The following is a 19,166-nucleotide window of genomic DNA, read 5'->3' on the forward strand; positions in this document are numbered from 1 at the left end:
TGTGACGAACCTGTCATCTCTGATAGCTCTCTTATCGAGCCATCTATGACGGCAGGAGGTAATTTGAGACAGCTAGAAGGAACTCATAGTGCTCCTGTTAATGGGTCTCTATATGAATGACAATAGCATCATGGAGTGAAGAATCTTATCAGATTAGATCGATGAGTAATTCGGACTTCCTCTTCGGGCTCAGACTTGCTTACATAAGTGCGGGCGAGCTTGCCTTGTTCTTCCTTGCTTGGCCAGAAACGCCTCATTCCGTCAGCCTCGCGTTTCTTTGCGATCTCTTCTCTTCATCTCGATGTCTCTTTCGAGGATGCAGAGTGTCGTGAAGTGCCAAACACTACGCTACGCCCTCCGGCGTTGACTAACGAGTAACGACTGACTCCACCGTTCTCATATCGCTTGAGTTCCGCGCACGCGACTAGGACCGTGGACTCGGCCCCCGCCACCCTTTCACAAGAGCCATTGACCGCCGCACGCCTGGGAGAGACACACTGCGAACGCCCCGGAAGCTATACATTGGGCCGTGAAGGCCGGTACTTGATCGAATTGGGCTTTTCAAAGTGCCTTACGTCTCATAGACATCTCCGAGATGACCGCAGACGCTCGGCAGCCCATCAACAGGCGGGGTTCTTCAACCCAGCATTACCAGACATTCGCGACATCGCCCCCAAAATCCAGAGGCCGTCCCAATTCTGGGCAATCTGAATCATCCCAAGATGCCTCGCACGACCAGCACAATGAGGGTGCCGACACCTCTACCCGTTCCCCATTGCCGGTTAAGCAAATGCTCGTGCTGGCAATGATTGCCTTGTCGGAGCAAACAGCGTTGAATTCGATCAGCCCTTACTTACCAGACATGGCCTCATCATTCCCAGAGGTGGAAAAGGAGCAAGTCGGGGTCTACGTCGGTACGATTGCTTCCGCTTTCGCTCTCGCGCAGTTTGTCACCAATTACTTCTGGGGCTGGCTGTCGGACAGAATTGGTCGGAAACCAGTCATACTCCTTGGAACCTTGTTGACGGCAGCATGCTTCGTTGCATTTGGATTCTGCCGTACCCTGTGGCAAGCGATTGTGGTGCAGGCCTTGATGGGTGTAGTGAACGGAAACCAAGGCCTGGTGTCGACGTGTCTGGGTGAGATCACCGATCGCAGTAACCAGTCTAAAGCATTCACATATCTGCCTGTGCTTTATGGGATTGGAGGAATAACTGGACCCGTCCTGGGTGGATTGCTGGTCTTCAAGAATAACCCTTTCAACAAGGATCAACCGAATCCGTATCCATATATTGGCCCGAACCTTCTCTCCGCCGCTATCTTGCTCGTCGATTTCATCCTCACAGTCATATTTCTCGAAGAAAGTCTCGAAGATGCGGAAAATCTGCCAGATTTTGGACAGAGAGTTCGTAACCTCTTCAGCTGGCTGTGGCAATTCACTAGCTCGTCGCGTCCGACGTATCTTCGGGCTCAGTACAGTGGTCCCTATAACTACAGACCTGTCTCCCACCCCGACCATGACCATGACAGTGACCTTGATTCGGTATCGGAATCTTCTCAAGGTTTCCACACTCATCACGAAGAGCTTACGAAGGATGAGATCTTCAACCGGGATACTGTTCTCCTTCTTCTTACGTACTTGATCTTCGCTCTATGCAATGTGTCGTTCAACTCTCTATATCCGATCTTTGCACAAGCTGACCCGCCTTCTGGACGCGATCTATCCCCCCAGGAGATTGGACTCTCCCAAGGGTTCGCCGGAGTTGTGACCATCATCTTTCAGATCTGCATCTTTGGAAAGCTTAGGGACAAGATGGGCAACCGCTCATCGTACCGTGCAGGCCTGCTTGGCTTCGCTATATCATTTGTCCTCATGCCGTTTGTCGGTTACAAGAGTAAAGAAGGTGGTCTGACGACCCAGTCTGCGCTTCTCGCCGCTGAGTTGTGCTTCGTATTGCTAGTGAAGACCGTGGCTGCTGTTGGTGGATTAACCAGCGCTCTCCTGCTGGTAAGTATCCCATGATGACTATGATGAACATCGCTGACATCGCATGTTAGATCACAAATACTGCTCCAAATCACTCCGTCCTTGGAGCCCTCAATGGCCTTGCCCAGACCCTTTCAGCGGCGGGTCGTGCAGCCGGTCCGTTCCTTTCTGGTGGCCTCTTTTCACTTGCTCTCAAGCTTGGGCACAAAGGCGAGGTTTTGGCATTCGGCGTCTTTGGTGCAGTAGCATTTGTTGGCTTCATTCTGAGTTTCGGAATCCGTTCCCTGAGCCTGGAGGCACAAGGCTGGGGCGGCAATGACGACGATGACCATTACAAATCTGACGAGGAAGAAGGCCCCTCCACTTGATGACCGCTAACCTCGTTTCGCGGACGAGTTTATGAGCATGATATGTCTGTCCTTTCCGTTTTGAGCGTTAGTTTTTGTTCTCGACTGCAAGATTGTGCAAAAAGTGACTTCGGTCTGTAGATGAGTTGTGTTGGCGGCTGATGTTTCTCTAGAACAGATACGTTTGTATCTTTTAGATGTCTGTATCTTTGTAGGGAGTGTTGAAGGTTTTCTCTTGTGTGTGGGTCCCGGATCCAAGAGACCGTGTATGACTAGAATACCCAATATATATTCCCCATTTTGACATTTGTTCTTCTGTTCTGGTCGCAATTCACTACAGCAACTATACTCATTGCTTGAGATACGTACAGGAGTATTAACCGGTCGATCAATCCAATAAAATTATCGCATTATCGGTGAAATATCAATTCTTAAGTGAAAGGAATTAGACATTCTTTTTCTCTCGGGTAGAATATAACTCAAACATGAAAAGATAGATATGAAACTCCTCGTCAAATTTACAGTGTACCCAAGACAAAATAAACCATGCCAAAAGAAGAAGTTGAAAAAGGAAGAAAAATGACCAGTACGATTGACTATACAAACCTCCCCTTTTATCCCTCAGATCCATTCGAGAACATACATGAATGCCTCGCCCATGTATCCGTTCAAAAGCGTCCCTTGACAATATTCAATCAAGTCGTTATCCGGGATACTGAGGGATTCGAACTTTTCACGTTCCCCACCTCCGCTGCGCGCGTGGATGCGTCTATCGATCTGCTCGCGGAGCATTTCCTTCCCTGGGGCAATGACGAGGTATGTCGCGAAGGGACGAGAGGGCGGCGAGACGGATACGTATTCTTGCATTTGGGGGGTGATCCACTCGGTTGTTTGAGTGTTTTCTTCCTCTGAGGATTCTGACGGTGGTGATGGCTCCGAAACGGAGCTGTCTAGTACCATGTATTGAATACTGACGTCGGCTGAGAACAGGATGATGGTGTTCACGACGGAGCTGAGTTTCATGCGGAAGGTGGTGAAGTTGCGTTGGTCGAGGAAGAAAGTATATGAGGAGGTAATATTTGCAGTGGAAGAGTTGTTTTTGGTTTTTGATGCGATTTTCGCTAGGGCTGTATCGTTGATTAAACTGGGGCATTTTGGTTTTATGGCGACGGATTTGGATTGGCGAAGTGTGATGGATGGGATGCATCGAGGTTTATGCGTGGGCATGTGCTTCTTCTGGCAGTTTTCAGAGCAGTATCGGACCATGTGGCAGCCTGGGTTGTTTTGGTTAGTATGTTTGTTGGATTCCGGGATAATTTACTGTGAGGAAGGATGGAGAAAGGAGGCAGCTAGTGTCTTACCATTGCATAGACTCTTTGTGGGAGATTGACAATTTCCACATGGCCCTTCCTCGTTTAGACCCCATGCCTTCTTCTCCGCTGAAAGCACGTCTTGGCGATGGCGCAAGTCAGCTACTCGCTTCTGAGCATAGTCCATGCGTCTTCGGGAATGATGATCCGGCGGAGTCTTCCGGGCGATTTGTATGAGTTGACCGTATGCTTGAATGGCCTGCTCCAATGCGTCGAGATGTTCGCAGGAAACGCATAGCGCACTAAGGGCATCGAGGGTTTCAGGGGCGTCAGTTCCCTTGACAGAGGTCAAGGCCTCGAATAGGCTTTGGAAGAGATCAACGGCGTCTCTGTTTAGATTTGCGTCCATATATGCTCGACCAAGGCCCTGCAAGACCCTCAGGGACTGCGGCTGTCTCGACCGTCGGTAGTGGTCCAGGATTTCCTTGACGTCCGGCGAGAAGTCGAAATTGTCCGAGGTCTTGAGGTATTTTGCAATGGCATCCCTCGTCATTGAGCTGTCGATACCAAAAACACTCCTGCAGTATGGAATCATCTTCCGTGAAATATCTCGCGACTCTTCGTTTAGCCCCAATTTTTGATAGAGCATAGACAGATTATCCATCGCAGTCAAGGTATTCTCATGTTGGAGACCGAAAACTGTTTCCAATGCTGGGACGACCATTTGGAAGAGGAGAACGGCCGTTTCAATATCACCGAGAGAGGTCTTGATGGTAGCAAGATCCTGCATGCTGCCCAACGTTTCCGGCGCATTCTGACCCAGTGTTTTCAAGCGACCTGCGAGCGAACGGTCGTATAATTCTGCCGCCTCAGTTGCGTATCCGTCTTTCTCGCACAATGTAGCCATATCGTTGAGAATGCAGAAGTTCCTTGGATAATCACGGCCAAAAGTCCTCTTGTATAACCCAAGCGCTTCGAGAAAGCACCATTCTGATTCTGAAGGTTGGTTCAACCTTTCATATATGCGACCCAGTTCATGCAATATCCCTGCCCTGGACATGCGGTCAATATCTAGGGCCGGATTCTCATTGTAAATGTTGAGCATGTCGAGATATTCGGCGGCAGCATCTTCCAGATTGCCTCGTTTAGATTCCGACTCTGCTCGAGATTGTATAGTACTAGCTTTCGTCCTTAATGGAGTGGACGAGATACATTCGCTGATCTGCAAGTATAGGAAAGCAATCTGCTCCATGGAGAGTACCCGTTGCCGTCCACAAACATCGTTGGCGAAGGAACCATCTGAAGCTGTACGAATGTGAACGAAGGGCCCAGGAGCGCCCTTGGGCGAACCTCCATAGCCGCTGTCTGAGTCCGAGATATCACCCACTCTTATTTTCAGTGCGGGAGAATCTCTGCCACTGCGACTCTCGCTCCGTTCACTGGCATTAGTGCCGGATTTAATCGAATCATTATCACTCTTTAGCCGATTTGATACGATGGAAAAGCGAATGGCTCCCTTCTTGATCAACTTCTTGCCAGCAGAAGTACTACTACTGTGAGATAGGCCTTACAGCGGGTGAGCGATCATATTCCGAGTTTGGGTAGCGAGACTACTTACTTCGCGATATTTTCTTGCCGAACACTGATCGAAAAAGGGAATCCTTCTTGGTGTTGTCTCCGTCTGCAGTAGCCCCCGAGTCACAGGAGGCATCGTCCTGGTATTCGCCCACCTCGCTGGGCTGAAGAAAGGTTTCCTCGCAAAGGGTGGTGACCGTTGTCTTGTCTGCATCTGACCCAGTAGTGGGAGCATGGGCTGCTTCCATGTTAGAAGATTCAGTTAGAACAGCGACCTGTTGAAAACACTCACAATTAGTGCTCATCTCAGTAATTGTCATTAACTGACTGATCGGAGACAGCGGCAGAGTCCCGCCGTAGCCTTCTTGCAGAATGCCATTTGGAGCATGAACTGACAACGGTCAGTTGACGAGATCTTGTGGACAATCGATATGTGGCAGTAGTCTTACCGCGTTCGAGTTCCTCTGCACTGGAAAAGCTAATAGCAACCAATTCGTCATCGTCTCTTTGGGGATTCTCTATAATCACATCAGTCCCCTCCAACTGAAGTGTTTCGAAGCCGTGCCGACCTACTTCTTAGAGGCCAGGACTCTCGCAGCTTCTGAGGCCCACGTAAGATTGTAGAGGACGGCTTCTTGGTGACGGCGGTTTCGATCGTCGGTATTGGAGCTTGCGGTGGCATGGGGCCCGATCTGCCCGAGGATGCCAAACTAGGGCTCCTACTGTGATCGGAGCTGGTCGAGTCCTCAGAGCACTCCCGCAGCTGACGGTATTCCATGTCGTCATGCCAGTCGTAATGCGCATCGAGCTCATAGCTGACCGAACTTGTTAGCATGAAGAGGACAAGAAAAGAACAGCTTGGAGTCCACTCACGAAGTATCATATCTCAGTCCACAATGAAGACACTCGAGATCTTGGGTTTCGTCTAGGAACCCATCAGATATGATCTATCAATGGAGACAGGGTATGACTTACGCATATTCTGATGTGCGTCCCGATCATTCTCATTGGAGAACTGCTCTCCGCACTTTTCACATGCGACTCGGAACGGCTGCGCATCCAAGGGTATTAACCTCTTTTCGACCCGATAGCCCCTCTTGATGAGCCTAATATGATGGCCAACCAGGTTAACGCGACTTGCAAGACTAGATACAAACCCTAGCCTGAGGGATGCTTATTGTTCGACGGAGTAATCGACCTACCGGTCCCGCGTCATAACGTATACGACTATTGCGCTGCCAGGACAATACTTCGTAAGGTGATGTTGCTTCAATTCGGCACTAGGAGAATGTCAGAATGACACGGGTATGGAAGCCAGTTCTTTGGAACATACGACGAGGAGTATATAGCGTCACAGTCCGGACAGAAGCACTCGCACATCTGATTTCCGCCATCGCTCTTCTCTGTGTAAGGAGGGAAGAAACGCAGCGCATCTTGGAAACTGTCCACGGCCGATGGCGTCTCATCCGAACCTACACGATCTTATCAGTTTCATGATAGACAAAACATCCAGTCCCTCTCCTGAGATATATCCATACTCTTTAGTGTCTTCCCTGCCAAAGATAACAGCACTTCCGGTGCGCGTAAAACCCCATGTCGAGATTTCCTCGCACGGATGCTGCTCCCTAATCCGTTTTCAGCGATACCTGCATGGAGCCGTTGTTGTCGTTCTATATGTGATTGACGATGGCCTTCGAACTCATCTCTGATTAGAAAGGTCATTAGTTGCTGCTGGTTGTCAATCGAGAAAAGGGATACTGAGGTCTTCTCACCGGTCAATGAAGCTCTTTGCACAATGATAACAATGCATCTTGCACGCAATTTGAAACCACGCCAGCCCAACATACGCATACGCTCAAAGAACCCGTGGAGCTTGGAGAGACGCCATCTTTTAATCAACGGGAAGGGCGGTGACGATGCCTTAGGTCCCGCCACTACATACAACCGGCCTTATCCTCCGGTGGATTCTCCAAGGCTCCTATGGCGACTTGGGATGGACGACAGATGCGCATAGTTCCGTGTCTCAAGCTGGTATGGAAACTCTGAATAGGATCCCCTCGCATTAGCAGTGGGCCGCGAGCCAAGGGAGAGGCCATCGGTCCGGATACAGAGCCAATGGAGAGTTTGAGAATTGGCGTCGATCGAGAATAAGGTCGCTATGAACAGCACAAAAGGCAGTAGTATTGGGCGATAGCGGAAATGCATCACCAAGATTGGGTCGAGTTGACCTGTTCCCCTTGCCATAAGTATCAGGGTCCGTCTCCCCAAAACTCAGCCAATCCATACGATTGCCAGACTGGTCCAAGCTGTCAGGAACCACAGTTGCTAAAGTCGCCAACCGAACCTAGGCGGTGCTGGGCGGGATAAAAAAAGGAATCTTCCGCACACTGTTCCACGGGTTAGAAACAACCAGTGGGCCATCATGGGGAGGTTCAGTTCATCTGTGTACGCTAAAAGCTCTCAGCTTTGGCCCCTTGCGTTGTCTTCTTCCCCACAAAAGACGGACGGCGCAAGTTACTTTGACCACGGCGAATCTCGACCGTCGCAGATCATCCGCCAGTCGCTTTGCCCAGTGCGACTTGTATTCTTTTCTGTCTCTGTTTCCCAGGATAGCCGTGCACCTGTCATATCTTTATTTTTCGATAGTGGCCGGACAGGGCTGGTTAATCGATGAATTATCACATGGACTACTCGTGGTCTGCAGATCATCCTTGCAAATGTCGGGAAATTCAAAGGATCAGCACTGATTTACAGCAGTCGAACTGCCATCTGTGGAGTCATAATAATAATAGTAATACACTTTGTGCGATATGCATCCATCTATGTATCCCTAGGGATCGATCGATAGTTCGTTACGAGATGACCATTAACACATAAGAAAGTCAGCGCCCTTAAGGGTTGCTCTCTTAGCGTCCTTATCGACCACATCTTGCAACGAGGATTCGTCAATGATGGCCTTGAAATAGTCCAGGCAAGTTTGTCGCAGAGAACTGAGGAGTCCTGGTATGCAAGAAACAGCCGCAGGCAGCAATGATTGCAGGCGATCGCACCGGCATCTAGCCAGCTTCAAGAACAAACTAGCTAATGTGCAGTGTCTATATTGAGACGCAATGTGGCCGGCCCTACAGGAATCTACGGCGGCGACATCTGTGCATACCTTCTGACGATTATTAGCTCTGACTGGTGTGCCCTGCGTGTCGGTAATGCAATGACCATTGTCGAAACGACTTCCACAGAATCCCTCTATCATGCCTGTCCAGCTGTCAACTTCAATTGCAGATAAACCCCCTGTGTTCCAGAACTCGCCATTGTGGTCAATTGAGATTCTCTTCAGCGGTGTCTGCAGCAATCGCTAGCGATATGTTGTGCGCAGTTGTCAAAATACTCTATCTATTGTTGTTGGAGCAACCCAGGGCAGGCCGTCCGTTAGATTCCGACTCGATACGTTCATAATATGCCCAACCCTGTTGTCCGAAACCAGGAGAGTCTCGGATTATTGTCTTTTGAGTTGTAGACTATCTCCCTTTCTGCCGTCATCCTGTGTTGGCGATCTTCGGGAATTTCTCGGTGGGGCCGTCCAACAATTCCATAAGTAGGGACAATTATTAGGTGGGCTCAGCCCTCTGTTTAACGTAACGTCACTGCTAACTAGGTACTTAGGTCCTGGACGCCAGCTCGCTTACTCGAGACCTGAACTTCGAAACCGAAGGTCGACTGCTTATCTTTACTGCACGGTGACTCGTGGAGAGATAATCCCGGAAATGCCTTCCGAAAGACGACAGATATGGTGCAGTGAATTTCCGAATCAGTAGTGATACCTGCTCAACCTCTACTTACACATGCTACAGCAAAACTGCCAGACCTCAGTAGACAGATATTATTACATCCAGCAACTAACGATCGATGAGGGTGGGTTCACTTTTAATAAACCAACTCGCTTCTAGACCCGCAAGGCCCTGGGGAACCTTTACTCATCGATGGCTGGTGTCAAGTAATCAACTACTAGATTAACGATTCCCAACTGAAGAGCCGATACTGATAGATGATGACATCGGATTTTCTACATGATGGTCTTCTTTCTTTTTCTCAACTCTGCCTTACTAACATCTCTGGCCTAGAACCACCTCGGTTGCTTCCGGGTTCCCTCAGGACTCAGGATAGTCTGGTCTAGATACCCCGCACCACCAACCAAACCAGATTGATTGCGAACTGAACTAGGATTAAGCTTGTTCGTGCTGCTATCTCTCATTCTTCCCCGACGAATATCCCAGTTTTCGATGCTCTATCGTATGCGACTAAGGAGTTCTTGTTGTATTAGATTAGGTTTCGAGGTTCCTTTCCTACCATGCGATTCCATGCAGTCTGCTACGCATGAACTTGGTTGGAGTTGCGCACGATGTGCAATCTATAATGACTACCGTTTCTTCCCACGTGTAAGATATCTGTGGGTTCAGGATGGGACAAGTGGCCAGATGTGGTCAGATATGGGCAGCTAGAGACAAAAGAGGTTCTTCTCGAGCATGCCAAACCACTCGAAGCCCTAAGCTTCATAGTCCAGTCCAGAAAATTGTGAATGTCCACACTGATAGGGTTCTCTGCGTCTTCCTGGAACCTTGGCCATGGACTAGGTTCTGTCGACCGTAGAGACATGGAGCACTGGACGAACGGTGATGTTACGGGATATAGGACATCGAATTCTGGTATCCCCACGAAAAAGAGCCGTAGAGTACTATAGCTACGAGGGCCAACCCGGTTGAGTAACCTCTGTCTAGCATAGAGGATGCAATAACATCTGACAGTTTTGATACGTGAGAGAGATGTAGATCGTCCAGTGCAGTTGCGAGACGCCCGATGTTGACTGCCGATTGCAACCACTGAGCTCTCGCTCTGTTTCGCAGCTGAAAACGGCTTTCTTGACGTTAATCAGGCCGGAGACAGAATGCGAATTCCCATGAATTGTCTTCAGGATGCTCCGTAGTTGGGATCATTAAGCTTCGTGGCTTCCCTCGCTATTCTGCTGCGCGTATCGTCATCGACCTGCTTTTCTGTACACGCAACAACCACAGGAACCACAGACCCCGCTCGGATCGAACAATTTGAAAGGAAATCCTGCGTGATGGGCATTCCTAACCCCATCCGTATGGCTTGTTCGCTCCATGAGGAACTACTACGGCGCCAATGGATGCGGGCGCGATGCTAAGCTGTCAAGGTGACGTCCCGGATGTACTTAACTAACGTCATTTTTACGTTCCGCGCGACGCTCAACAAGAGATACAACAATGACGGGCTCAGCAGTACATAAAGCACGCTGCCATCCATTCACGGCACGATGATTTCTCATGTACAGACGAGCTGGCTCTATTATTTATTAACCCCACACGGTCGCACCAGGTATCGGTTATTCAGTCCCCAATTGTTCGATCCAGGATAGGGAAGCCTAGCGCAACTCAACTGCTGAGCAGAATATCACACACAACATAATGGCTGCAACAATTTCCAGTGGCCTCCAGAAGGCCCAGGATGTCATCAAGAGTGCTGCTTCCAAGGACAAGAAGGTGGTGGATCTGGCGCGCAACACAGAAAACGTCAACGAATCCAAGGAGACTTTGAGAAGTGACCACGGCGTCGCTATCAGCGATACTGACCACTGGCTGAGAGTCGTGGACAAAAACCACACGGGCCCATCATTGCTGGAGGACCAGTTTGCCAGAGAAAAGGTAAGAGGAGTCCTCGTGTAATTGTTGGACCCAAACCGTGGCAATTGCTAAACACCTTGCAGATTCATCGTTTCGACCATGAGCGTATTCCGGAACGAGTAGTGCATGCCCGTGGAACTGGTGCCTTTGGAAACTTCAAGCTCAAGGAGAGCATTGAGGAGCTTACTTCTGCCGGCATTTTGACCGACACCTCACGAAACACTCCCGTCTTCGTCCGCTTCTCGACAGTGCAGGGAAGCAAGGGCAGTGCCGATACCGTCCGTGATGTTCGAGGATTTGCCGTCAAGTTCTACACCGACGAGGGTAACTGGGATATTGTCGGAAACAACATTCCTGTCTTCTTCATCCAGGATGCCATTAAGTTCCCCGACTTCGGTCCGTACACTGATGCCGCTGTTGAAATCGTTTGGGTCTGCTAACTCTTGTGTTAGTTCACTCCGTCAAGCCTGAACCTCACAACGAGGTTCCCCAAGGACAGTCAGCTCACAACAACTTCTGGGACTTCGTCTTTCTTCACCCGGAGGCCACGCACATGTTCCACTGGACCATGTCTGACCGTGCTATCCCACGATCTTACCGTATGATGCAGGGATTTGGTGTCAACACATTCAGCCTGGTCAACAAGCAGGGCAAGCGCCATCTTGTCAAGTTCCACTGGATCCCTCACCTTGGTGTTCACTCTCTGGTCTGGGATGAGGCTCTGAAGCTGGCTGGACAGGACCCTGACTTCCACCGCAAGGACCTCATGGAGGCCATCGACAACAAGGCATACCCCAAGTGGGACTTTGGAATCCAGGTGATTCCCGAGGAGGACCAGGACAAGTTCGAATTCGACCCTCTGGATGCCACCAAACTCTGGCCCGAGGATCAGTTCCCCGTCCGCATTATTGGAGAGATGGAGCTGAACCGGAACGTGGACGAATTCTTCCCCCAGACTGAGCAGGTTGCTTTCTGCACCAGCCACATCGTCCCCGGTATCGAATTCTCCAACGACCCTCTGCTCCAGGGCCGTAACTTCTCCTATTTTGATACTCAGATCACCCGTCTGGGCCCCAACTGGGAAGAGCTCCCAATCAACCGACCTGTCTGCCCCGTCCTGAACCACAACCGCGATGGCGCTATGCGTCACAAGATCACCGCTGGCACGGTGAACTACTGGCCAAACCGTTTCCAGGCTGTCCCTCCAACGAAGCCTGAGAACGGCGGATTTGTCTCTTACCCGGAGAAGAACCAGGGCTTCAAGCAGCGTGCTCTGAGCGACAAGTTCCGCGAGTACCACAAGCAGGCCCAGTTGTTCTATAACTCCATGTCGGAACACGAGAAGCTCCACATGGCCAAGGCCTTCAGCTTTGAGCTGGACCACTGCGATGACCCCATCGTTTACGAGCGTATGGCACTGCGTCTGGCTGAGATCGATCTCGGCCTTGCCCAGAAGGTTGCTGAGAATGTTGGTGCTCCTATCCCCACCAAAGCCCTTATGGTGAACCATGGCAAGACCGCACCGCATCTCTCTCAACTCGAATTCGCACCCAGGGTGCCAACCATCGCGAGCCGTCGCATCGCTATCCTCATCGGAGACGGTTATGACCCTGTCGCTTTCACTGGCATCAAGAACGCTGTCAAGGCCGCCAAGGCCCTACCTTTCATCATTGGTACCAAGCGCTCTCCTATCTTCGCCGACGGCGAGGACAAGTCAACTAGCAAGGGTGTTACCCCAGACCACTTCTATGACGGTATGCGCTCGACCATGTTCGATGCGACCTTCATCCCCGGTGGTTCGCACATCAAGACCCTGGCCAAGAACGGCCAGATCAGGTACTGGATCAGCGAAACCTTTGGCCACCTGAAGGCTCTCGGTGCTACCGGCGAGGCTGTCGACCTCGTCAAGGAAACCCTCTCCATCGTGCCCGGTCTCAAGGTCGCCAACGCCGGCAGCAGCGGCGTCACAGAATGGTACGGTGTCGTCACTGCCCACGGTACGCAAAAGCCGGAGAACTTCAGCGAGACCATCAAGATCCTCAAGGACGCCAAGGACTTTGTTGGCCAGTTCTTCTACCAGATCTCTCAGCACAGGAACTTCAAGCGTGAGCTGGACGGTTTGGCCTCGACGGTTGCTTTCTAAAATCGAGTTGCAACCTGGAAATGTGAGAATGAGATACACGAACTTGAAGCAAATATTAATGACGTGCTGGGCTCGTATGGGAATCGAGACTGCTATGGAATGTATCTAATGTATGACTTTCTTAGTGTAACAGTAAAACCAAATGATATTCTAACCTAATACCCGAACGATTTCCAAGAACGTTTTCGTAACACATTTTCTTGTATGAATGGGAATAGTAGACGAGAATATATAAAAAGGCAAAGAGACATATGTATACAGATCGAAGCTCAACAAATCTCTAGAATGGGAATAGGGTATCGAACGATTGTCAACAATACGTATGTTCACAAGCGATTCTAAGTACAGAATCTTACAAAAAAACAAGATAACGCGCGGAATTGTGGTGAGGTGAAGTGAAGTCAAGTCAAGCCCATCTCCACCCGGGGGCATTCGATAGAGACTTTGGATCAAGGAGGGGAGTACCCGGTGGATGATCCATGTTTGAGGAGCCCCGCTTCAGCTTCGAGAACCGATTACCGCGCTCGCGCTTCTTGCGCTCCCTGAGTAGAAGGTTGACGGCAGCGTCGGGTTTGACGGAGTCGCCTGTATCGGTGATCTTGAGGGCCCATTTGGCATCGTCTTCTGTGAAGCCGAGTTGGTAGACCATCCTGTATATGGCTTCATCTGCAGGATCGAGAATTTGGCCGCTAGTTGGTTGTTCGATCAACGATCCGAGATAAGGAACGGTAGACATTGGGCGACTGGTAGATATCGGGACGAAGACGTTGGTTCCAGAAACACGCTGCATGTCGGGAACAATAGAGGATCCGGAAGCACTCAAGGCTTCTCTCCTCCATTGGTCTTCAAGACGGTTCATGACTGAGGGATAGTTGGAGATAGGGGATAGTTCAGTAGCCGCGCCATTGGGACTGTCGGGCTGTTCGCTATACTGCGGAGGTTGATCATCAGGAGATTCCCACGGGAAACCATCCACGGGGATCTTCTGCTGATATACTGAAGCATCACTGGTTGAACCATTGGGGCTAGACTGTGGCGAATCCGGTGATGCATTGCCAGAGTCCACGATAGATGGTTTTTCCTGTTTCGGTTGCAGGTAATCTCTAGTTCGCTCCTTGTAAGCGCGCGAGACCGCTTCTTTCAGAAACGATGCGCGGCTTGCCCCAGTCTCCGTAGGAGACCATTTGGTCAAACCCAGTTTCTGGGCCCTGCGGAAAGTTGTCTCCGCAGATTCAGCAGGACATAAAGAGCTGATGCTGAGCACGGCTGATAGTCCCAACGTGAGGACATAATGAGTCCACTCCTCTGTACTCTAATATTAGCATTTGACATCGATGGAGGTTGAACAGGTATACTAACCAAGCACTGCTTCTTCCTTTGCAATGTCCCCCGTTTTCATATCCTGTCCATCAAAAACGCCGAAGCGACGAGCTTCCGCACGCATTCCGTAACACGGCTGAAGAAGAACACCAAGACAAGTCCAGATCTCAGTCATATCGTACAGTTGCGCTGTGGACAAACCCTCTCCGTTGCCTTGAGCGAATCCTTGGGGAGGCTCGAACAGCACGTCATTCATACTGAAAGATTCGACCACCAAAGTCGCTGGGTCTTTCATTCGTTGCTTTGCTTGCTGTCCGCCGTTTAGCCAGTCTATCTGGCCACGAATATCATTTTCACGGCCTTTACCAGATCCGAAGATGCGGCAGAATGTCCATATCCTCCACAGTGCATCGTCAATCTCTGCAGCTCTAACCGTGTCAAGGCCGGCGAGGCCACTGACCGTCTCTCTCCGTAATAAGGATGAGCATCGCAGCAGAAGGAGCGACTTCACATGCGCTAATGTGTAGATATCCTTAACGTAATGGTGAAGATAGAGACTCGGTGTGTATGTGGGCACTGGAGCATCGGGATCTCTCAGATGTTGCCATTCGCTGCTCCGTGGTGGGCTCATTTCGCGCAGTTCCCAAGCCGCCGGTGTCATATTGAACAGTGCGTTCCTCATGAGGTCGAGTTCATGACGCTTGAACGTCTGGTAAAAGTTTCTGTTCGTTAAAGCAACTGCGAAGAGATCCTCTAGCGTATCGACCTTCTGAAGGATACCCAGGATGACTTCCTCCGGGATATCTGCGGGTAGTGGGATCTTGACTTCCGGTACGACATCGCAATCTTTGATAGCAGGGGACGGCATTCCAGCGTCAAGTTCATATATACTGGACATACGTCGAGTATTAAACCACTGCGGAGTTTCTGATACTGATGGAAGCTCCACTGCATTCATATGCCGATTGAGAGTGGACGACTCGGGGCTCTCTACATAATAACCAGAGAGAAGAGGCTCGTCTTTCTGGTTGCTGTTGTCTCTAGCGTGCCATTTGACGTGAGAATGAGACTCCATAGACTGGTTCGAAAGACGCTGTATCCTCTCAGTCTGAAGACGAGGGAGTTGTAGCCGTAGTTTCTCACTCGATGTCGAAGTCCTTCTTTTATGGGATTGGTCGCCATTGTTATCAAGTTCGGTCGTCGCAATTTTAGCGGAATCATGGAAAGAAGCCATAGGACTTCTAAACCCAACTGACCCATTTGTCCTTCCGACTAGGACGCCAATCTTGGGCTTTTCTTTTATCCTTTCATCTAAGTCGTCAATTGCAGATTCCAGGCTTTGGCTGCTCAGTGAACGAAAATGGCCATCTGACTCGTTACTTTTTCTGCGAGTGAGGCCGGAAACAGAGAAAGAGAAACGCGCTCTAGACTTTCGAATCATTCTATTTCTCTTTGAGTCTCGGGAAGACTTGGCGTTTTCCATTTTCCTGCGTTGCTCCTGTTTATCTTCTCCAGGTAACAACGGACCTTGACTGAATGATCGTAGAATGACCGGCGGAGGTGGTGATCGCGTAGCAACCATTTCCGTAGCACCTCTGCTTCTCTGCAATGGCCATGTAAGGATGTCTGGTGTCTCCTCAATTGCAGCATATTTAGCGAGCTCATCCTCCAGTTCCTGAGCGGCTTCCGTCAATGACGGAGAAGGTCCATTCTCCTCGGCCTGCGGCATATTTCGTGGATTGGAACGCTGAAAAGCCTCATCCAATGCATCCAAGTCATACTTTCTGGTTGTGGAAATCATTGTAGAGTCCCTATACCCGTTGCGACGGCTGCTGCGTAATACCAAAGTCCGAGTTTGGGATCGATCACCATCGTCGGAGGTCGAATTAGGACGACGTATCGCCAATGGTGACATCTTAATTGGAGGTTCTTCAGGTAGGGGTTTGTTCACCAGAACATCGACTAAGAGGTGTTCCCTTGAGGATTTCATGTACCACCTTTGTGAGGAGCGTAAGTCGTCGAAGACCCCTGCCCTTGTCGGCGACATGACGGAGTAAGTATCGTCTGCCTTGCGATCTGGAATGGGCGAGTCCGAGCCAACACTTGTGATTGAGCTTCTGCGACTATAACATGAGGAACCATTCTCAAGAAGGTCTTGCGATGACATAGACGATTCACTTATCCGAGTCGTATTCTGGACGTGGTTCTCGGAGAAACTGTGGTGATAACTGTCACTCAGGGGAGAAACTCTGCCCTGCTGAGCATCCTGGCCGATAGAAGATATGAGGCTGAAATGAGAAGACAGCTCAGGAAAGAAACGTCGCCAACGAGTCCCTGATCCATGTGGTACGTGGTCAGAGATTGGTGATATAGTCGATGAAGACGCAATGCTCGCAGCATCGTCAGCATCCGATTCATCCGACGAGTCTAGGTGTACGGACGTCCTCATTGTACTCTCCAACGATTTCTCCCGGTGCAGCTTTTGTTTGAGAGGCCCCGATGGGGTTCTCTTTGTATTGCGTGGGTGTTCAGCCATGGGGGATATGGCCCGTGTTGACGAGCGGTTCTCAAAGGGTTCTGAGTCGAAACCGTCAATGACAATCGCGTTCAGTGTAGGGTCCGACATCGAGGATCTGTTCTGGTTCGAGTTTAGACTAGGGGAGTAAAGCGATATTATACGGTCCGGCGACTCGTAGCCTTGCTTGTTGCTGTTCTTGGATTCCGCGACTTGGAACACCCTGGGCATACGGACATGGGACAAGGACCTCACAATCTCCACATTATTAGGTGAGTCGAACTCCTTCTTCTTTCTGCGTAAAAGGGCAGTGTCGGATAAGGAAGCATGGCCATGAACAAAACGTAGTCCCGCAAGCGACGGCATGAGATAGCTGATGTCACTCTGCTATCGTTCCATTCGTCAGCAGGCGCTCAAACAAAGGATGGGAAACATCGTCGAGAAATTTGAAATAGCGAGATAAAGGCACATTAACATAAAGATAAAAAAACAAACCTTGAAGACCAATATCCTAAAGCTTCATAGCAAGTCCGCAGCTCACCCTTCAATAGCTGGACGCCCCTTGATAGTTTTGATGCTGGTTCCCTGCCACAATGGAATCTACTTCCTTTAGTAAGTCGCTCACAAATGACAGCAGTAGAAGAAAGATCTCGCAGGTGGTGGCATCACTTGTTGGGGGTTAACTAGTTAGTTATTCAATATGTTAGGTCAGCACGCGGGGTCCAAAGGACATATGTGACTCTGGTAGGTACAGTCTGGTCTGACGAGTCTTCTAGCTGGCGGCTTAGTACTGGAAAGGGCCGTAAGCTGACGGACCCATGCTCACGGATGTGCTGGTGGCTAAAGTTGTAGTCGTTCCCTTACATGCCCATCGAGTTACCCAGATGAGGATAGAGTGTCCAGCACGGTCAGGGCGATCACCGTGGCTTTGGTTCGCACCTTATTTGCAGCCCCAAACGACAACCGATGCGATTGGATACAGAAGCGATACGAGAGCGAGCGCGACGATCTCTTCGCATTGAAGGCCTGATTTAGCGGTTTGGGGGCTGAATTCGCAACGTGCCCTGCCTCCGTGAACTCGGGCTATTGATCCTCGCGACAGCCAACGGGGGCCAGACAAAGAGCTTTTGACCAGGGCTAATCCAGCCAAGAACATCGTGGATCAGCATTTGCCTACGATGGTTAGACAAACGACGCAGGCCTGGCCTCTCTTATTGTCCGTCCGCATTGTTCCAGCAATAATAAATGGGCCGATATCCCTCGCTCATCGGACTCGCTGTGTGGGTTGTCTGTGCGCAACAATTGGCGGCGCAGCAGAAGTTTTGAAGCATTGGACGCCCTTAGGAGACACTTGTAATGCAGCTACAAACGGCCAGCCAGTCCAACTCCTCTGTCGTATACGGTTTCCGTAGCGCAGAAATGGCCCCCAAAATGGAGGATTGCGGGGCAGACGTATTCACGGCAGACACTAGATGATCTGAACACTGATTCTGGGCGAGGTCTTATCATAGACATGCCCTACTCCGTACAGTGATTTCCCTATTCCTGTTCCTGTTTCCACTATCATTCTAAAAATGCCTTCACGGCCTCAGAAAAAAGCCCGAGAACGCTATTTCCGGCTGCAGTCCGACGCCTTAGAACTGGATGATAACAATAAAACCATCGAGTTCTATCGGCCTTCTATTCTTCGCGCGCGCCATGGTCGAACTCTCCGCGGGAGGTCTACTAACCTCATCCATGGAAATATGCCGCGGGGCCGAAAATGGGGCCGTGTACGATCATCCGTTTAAGTCGTCCGTTAAGCTTCTCTCTCTTTTCTCGAAGCACACGGCCCCCATGGCGTGCTGTTCATAGGTCTAGAAGTCATGGACGTCCCTGCAAGGAAGGGTCCGATCAACTCGGTGCAACCTTCTAGAAGGATATCTGACCGGCCCTAGAATGATGTTGTAGGGATGAACACTCCATGAGAACGACGACGCCAATCGTAAGGCCAGGGAATGTCCCTAGCGCGATGCTGAAGTGGACAGGGCGTAGAATAGTCCCATCCGGTGGCGTGCGGACCGATTTTCCCCTCGAGTGATTACTGTAGTTCCACCACTGGACGCAGCATTTGTGCAGGCCAGACGGCATGACAGGGTCTAGGGCCGCGCTGTAGACTGGGGCAATTTGCCGTGGAATCTCTTCCTTTCTTCTAGCGCTGAAGACGTATGCACCCGATATGAGCGCTAAGTATACGAAAACATCTGTCCATAGTGTTCAGTTCCTTCAAGTGG

At 50.3% G+C, this 19,166-nt stretch overlaps 4 protein-coding genes across 4 annotated transcripts; 2 read left to right on the forward strand and 2 right to left on the reverse strand.

Moving 5' to 3' along the window:
• The first annotated feature begins 199 nt into the window (after positions 1-199).
• C8Q69DRAFT_315528 (putative MFS transporter) lies at positions 200-2,618 on the forward strand. Its single transcript, XM_028627304.1, has 2 exons — positions 200-2,008; positions 2,059-2,618. Exons 1-2 carry the CDS (start codon positions 596-598, stop codon positions 2,353-2,355), a joined length of 1,710 nt encoding a protein of 569 aa, XP_028483733.1. The 5' UTR covers positions 200-595; the 3' UTR covers positions 2,356-2,618.
• On the reverse strand, positions 2,603-7,335 carry C8Q69DRAFT_315499 (hypothetical protein). The gene is made up of 12 exons (XM_028627303.1): positions 6,992-7,335; positions 6,758-6,924; positions 6,553-6,691; positions 6,422-6,499; positions 6,195-6,325; positions 6,093-6,144; positions 5,793-6,034; positions 5,669-5,737; positions 5,512-5,610; positions 5,263-5,457; positions 3,696-5,210; positions 2,603-3,608 (listed from the first exon to the last, which is right to left on the reverse strand). Exons 1-12 carry the CDS (start codon positions 7,027-7,029, stop codon positions 2,956-2,958), a joined length of 3,378 nt encoding a protein of 1,125 aa, XP_028483734.1. The 5' UTR covers positions 7,030-7,335; the 3' UTR covers positions 2,603-2,955.
• Positions 7,336-10,527: 3,192 nt separating this feature from the next.
• On the forward strand, positions 10,528-13,261 carry C8Q69DRAFT_315489 (catalase A). The gene is made up of 3 exons (XM_028627302.1): positions 10,528-10,936; positions 10,999-11,311; positions 11,368-13,261. Exons 1-3 carry the CDS (start codon positions 10,700-10,702, stop codon positions 13,056-13,058), a joined length of 2,241 nt encoding a protein of 746 aa, XP_028483735.1. The 5' UTR covers positions 10,528-10,699; the 3' UTR covers positions 13,059-13,261.
• C8Q69DRAFT_315701 (F-box domain protein) lies at positions 13,262-17,755 on the reverse strand. Its single transcript, XM_028627305.1, has 3 exons — positions 17,389-17,755; positions 14,418-17,280; positions 13,262-14,363 (listed from the first exon to the last, which is right to left on the reverse strand). Exons 2-3 carry the CDS (start codon positions 17,257-17,259, stop codon positions 13,465-13,467), a joined length of 3,741 nt encoding a protein of 1,246 aa, XP_028483736.1. The 5' UTR covers positions 17,260-17,280; positions 17,389-17,755; the 3' UTR covers positions 13,262-13,464.
• Positions 17,756-19,166: the final 1,411 nt, after the last annotated feature.

This window comes from Paecilomyces variotii (assembly GCF_004022145.1).
Source record: "Paecilomyces variotii strain CBS 101075 chromosome Unknown C8Q69scaffold_8, whole genome shotgun sequence".
Classification (NCBI taxonomy): Eukaryota; Fungi; Ascomycota; class Eurotiomycetes; order Eurotiales; family Thermoascaceae; genus Paecilomyces; species Paecilomyces variotii.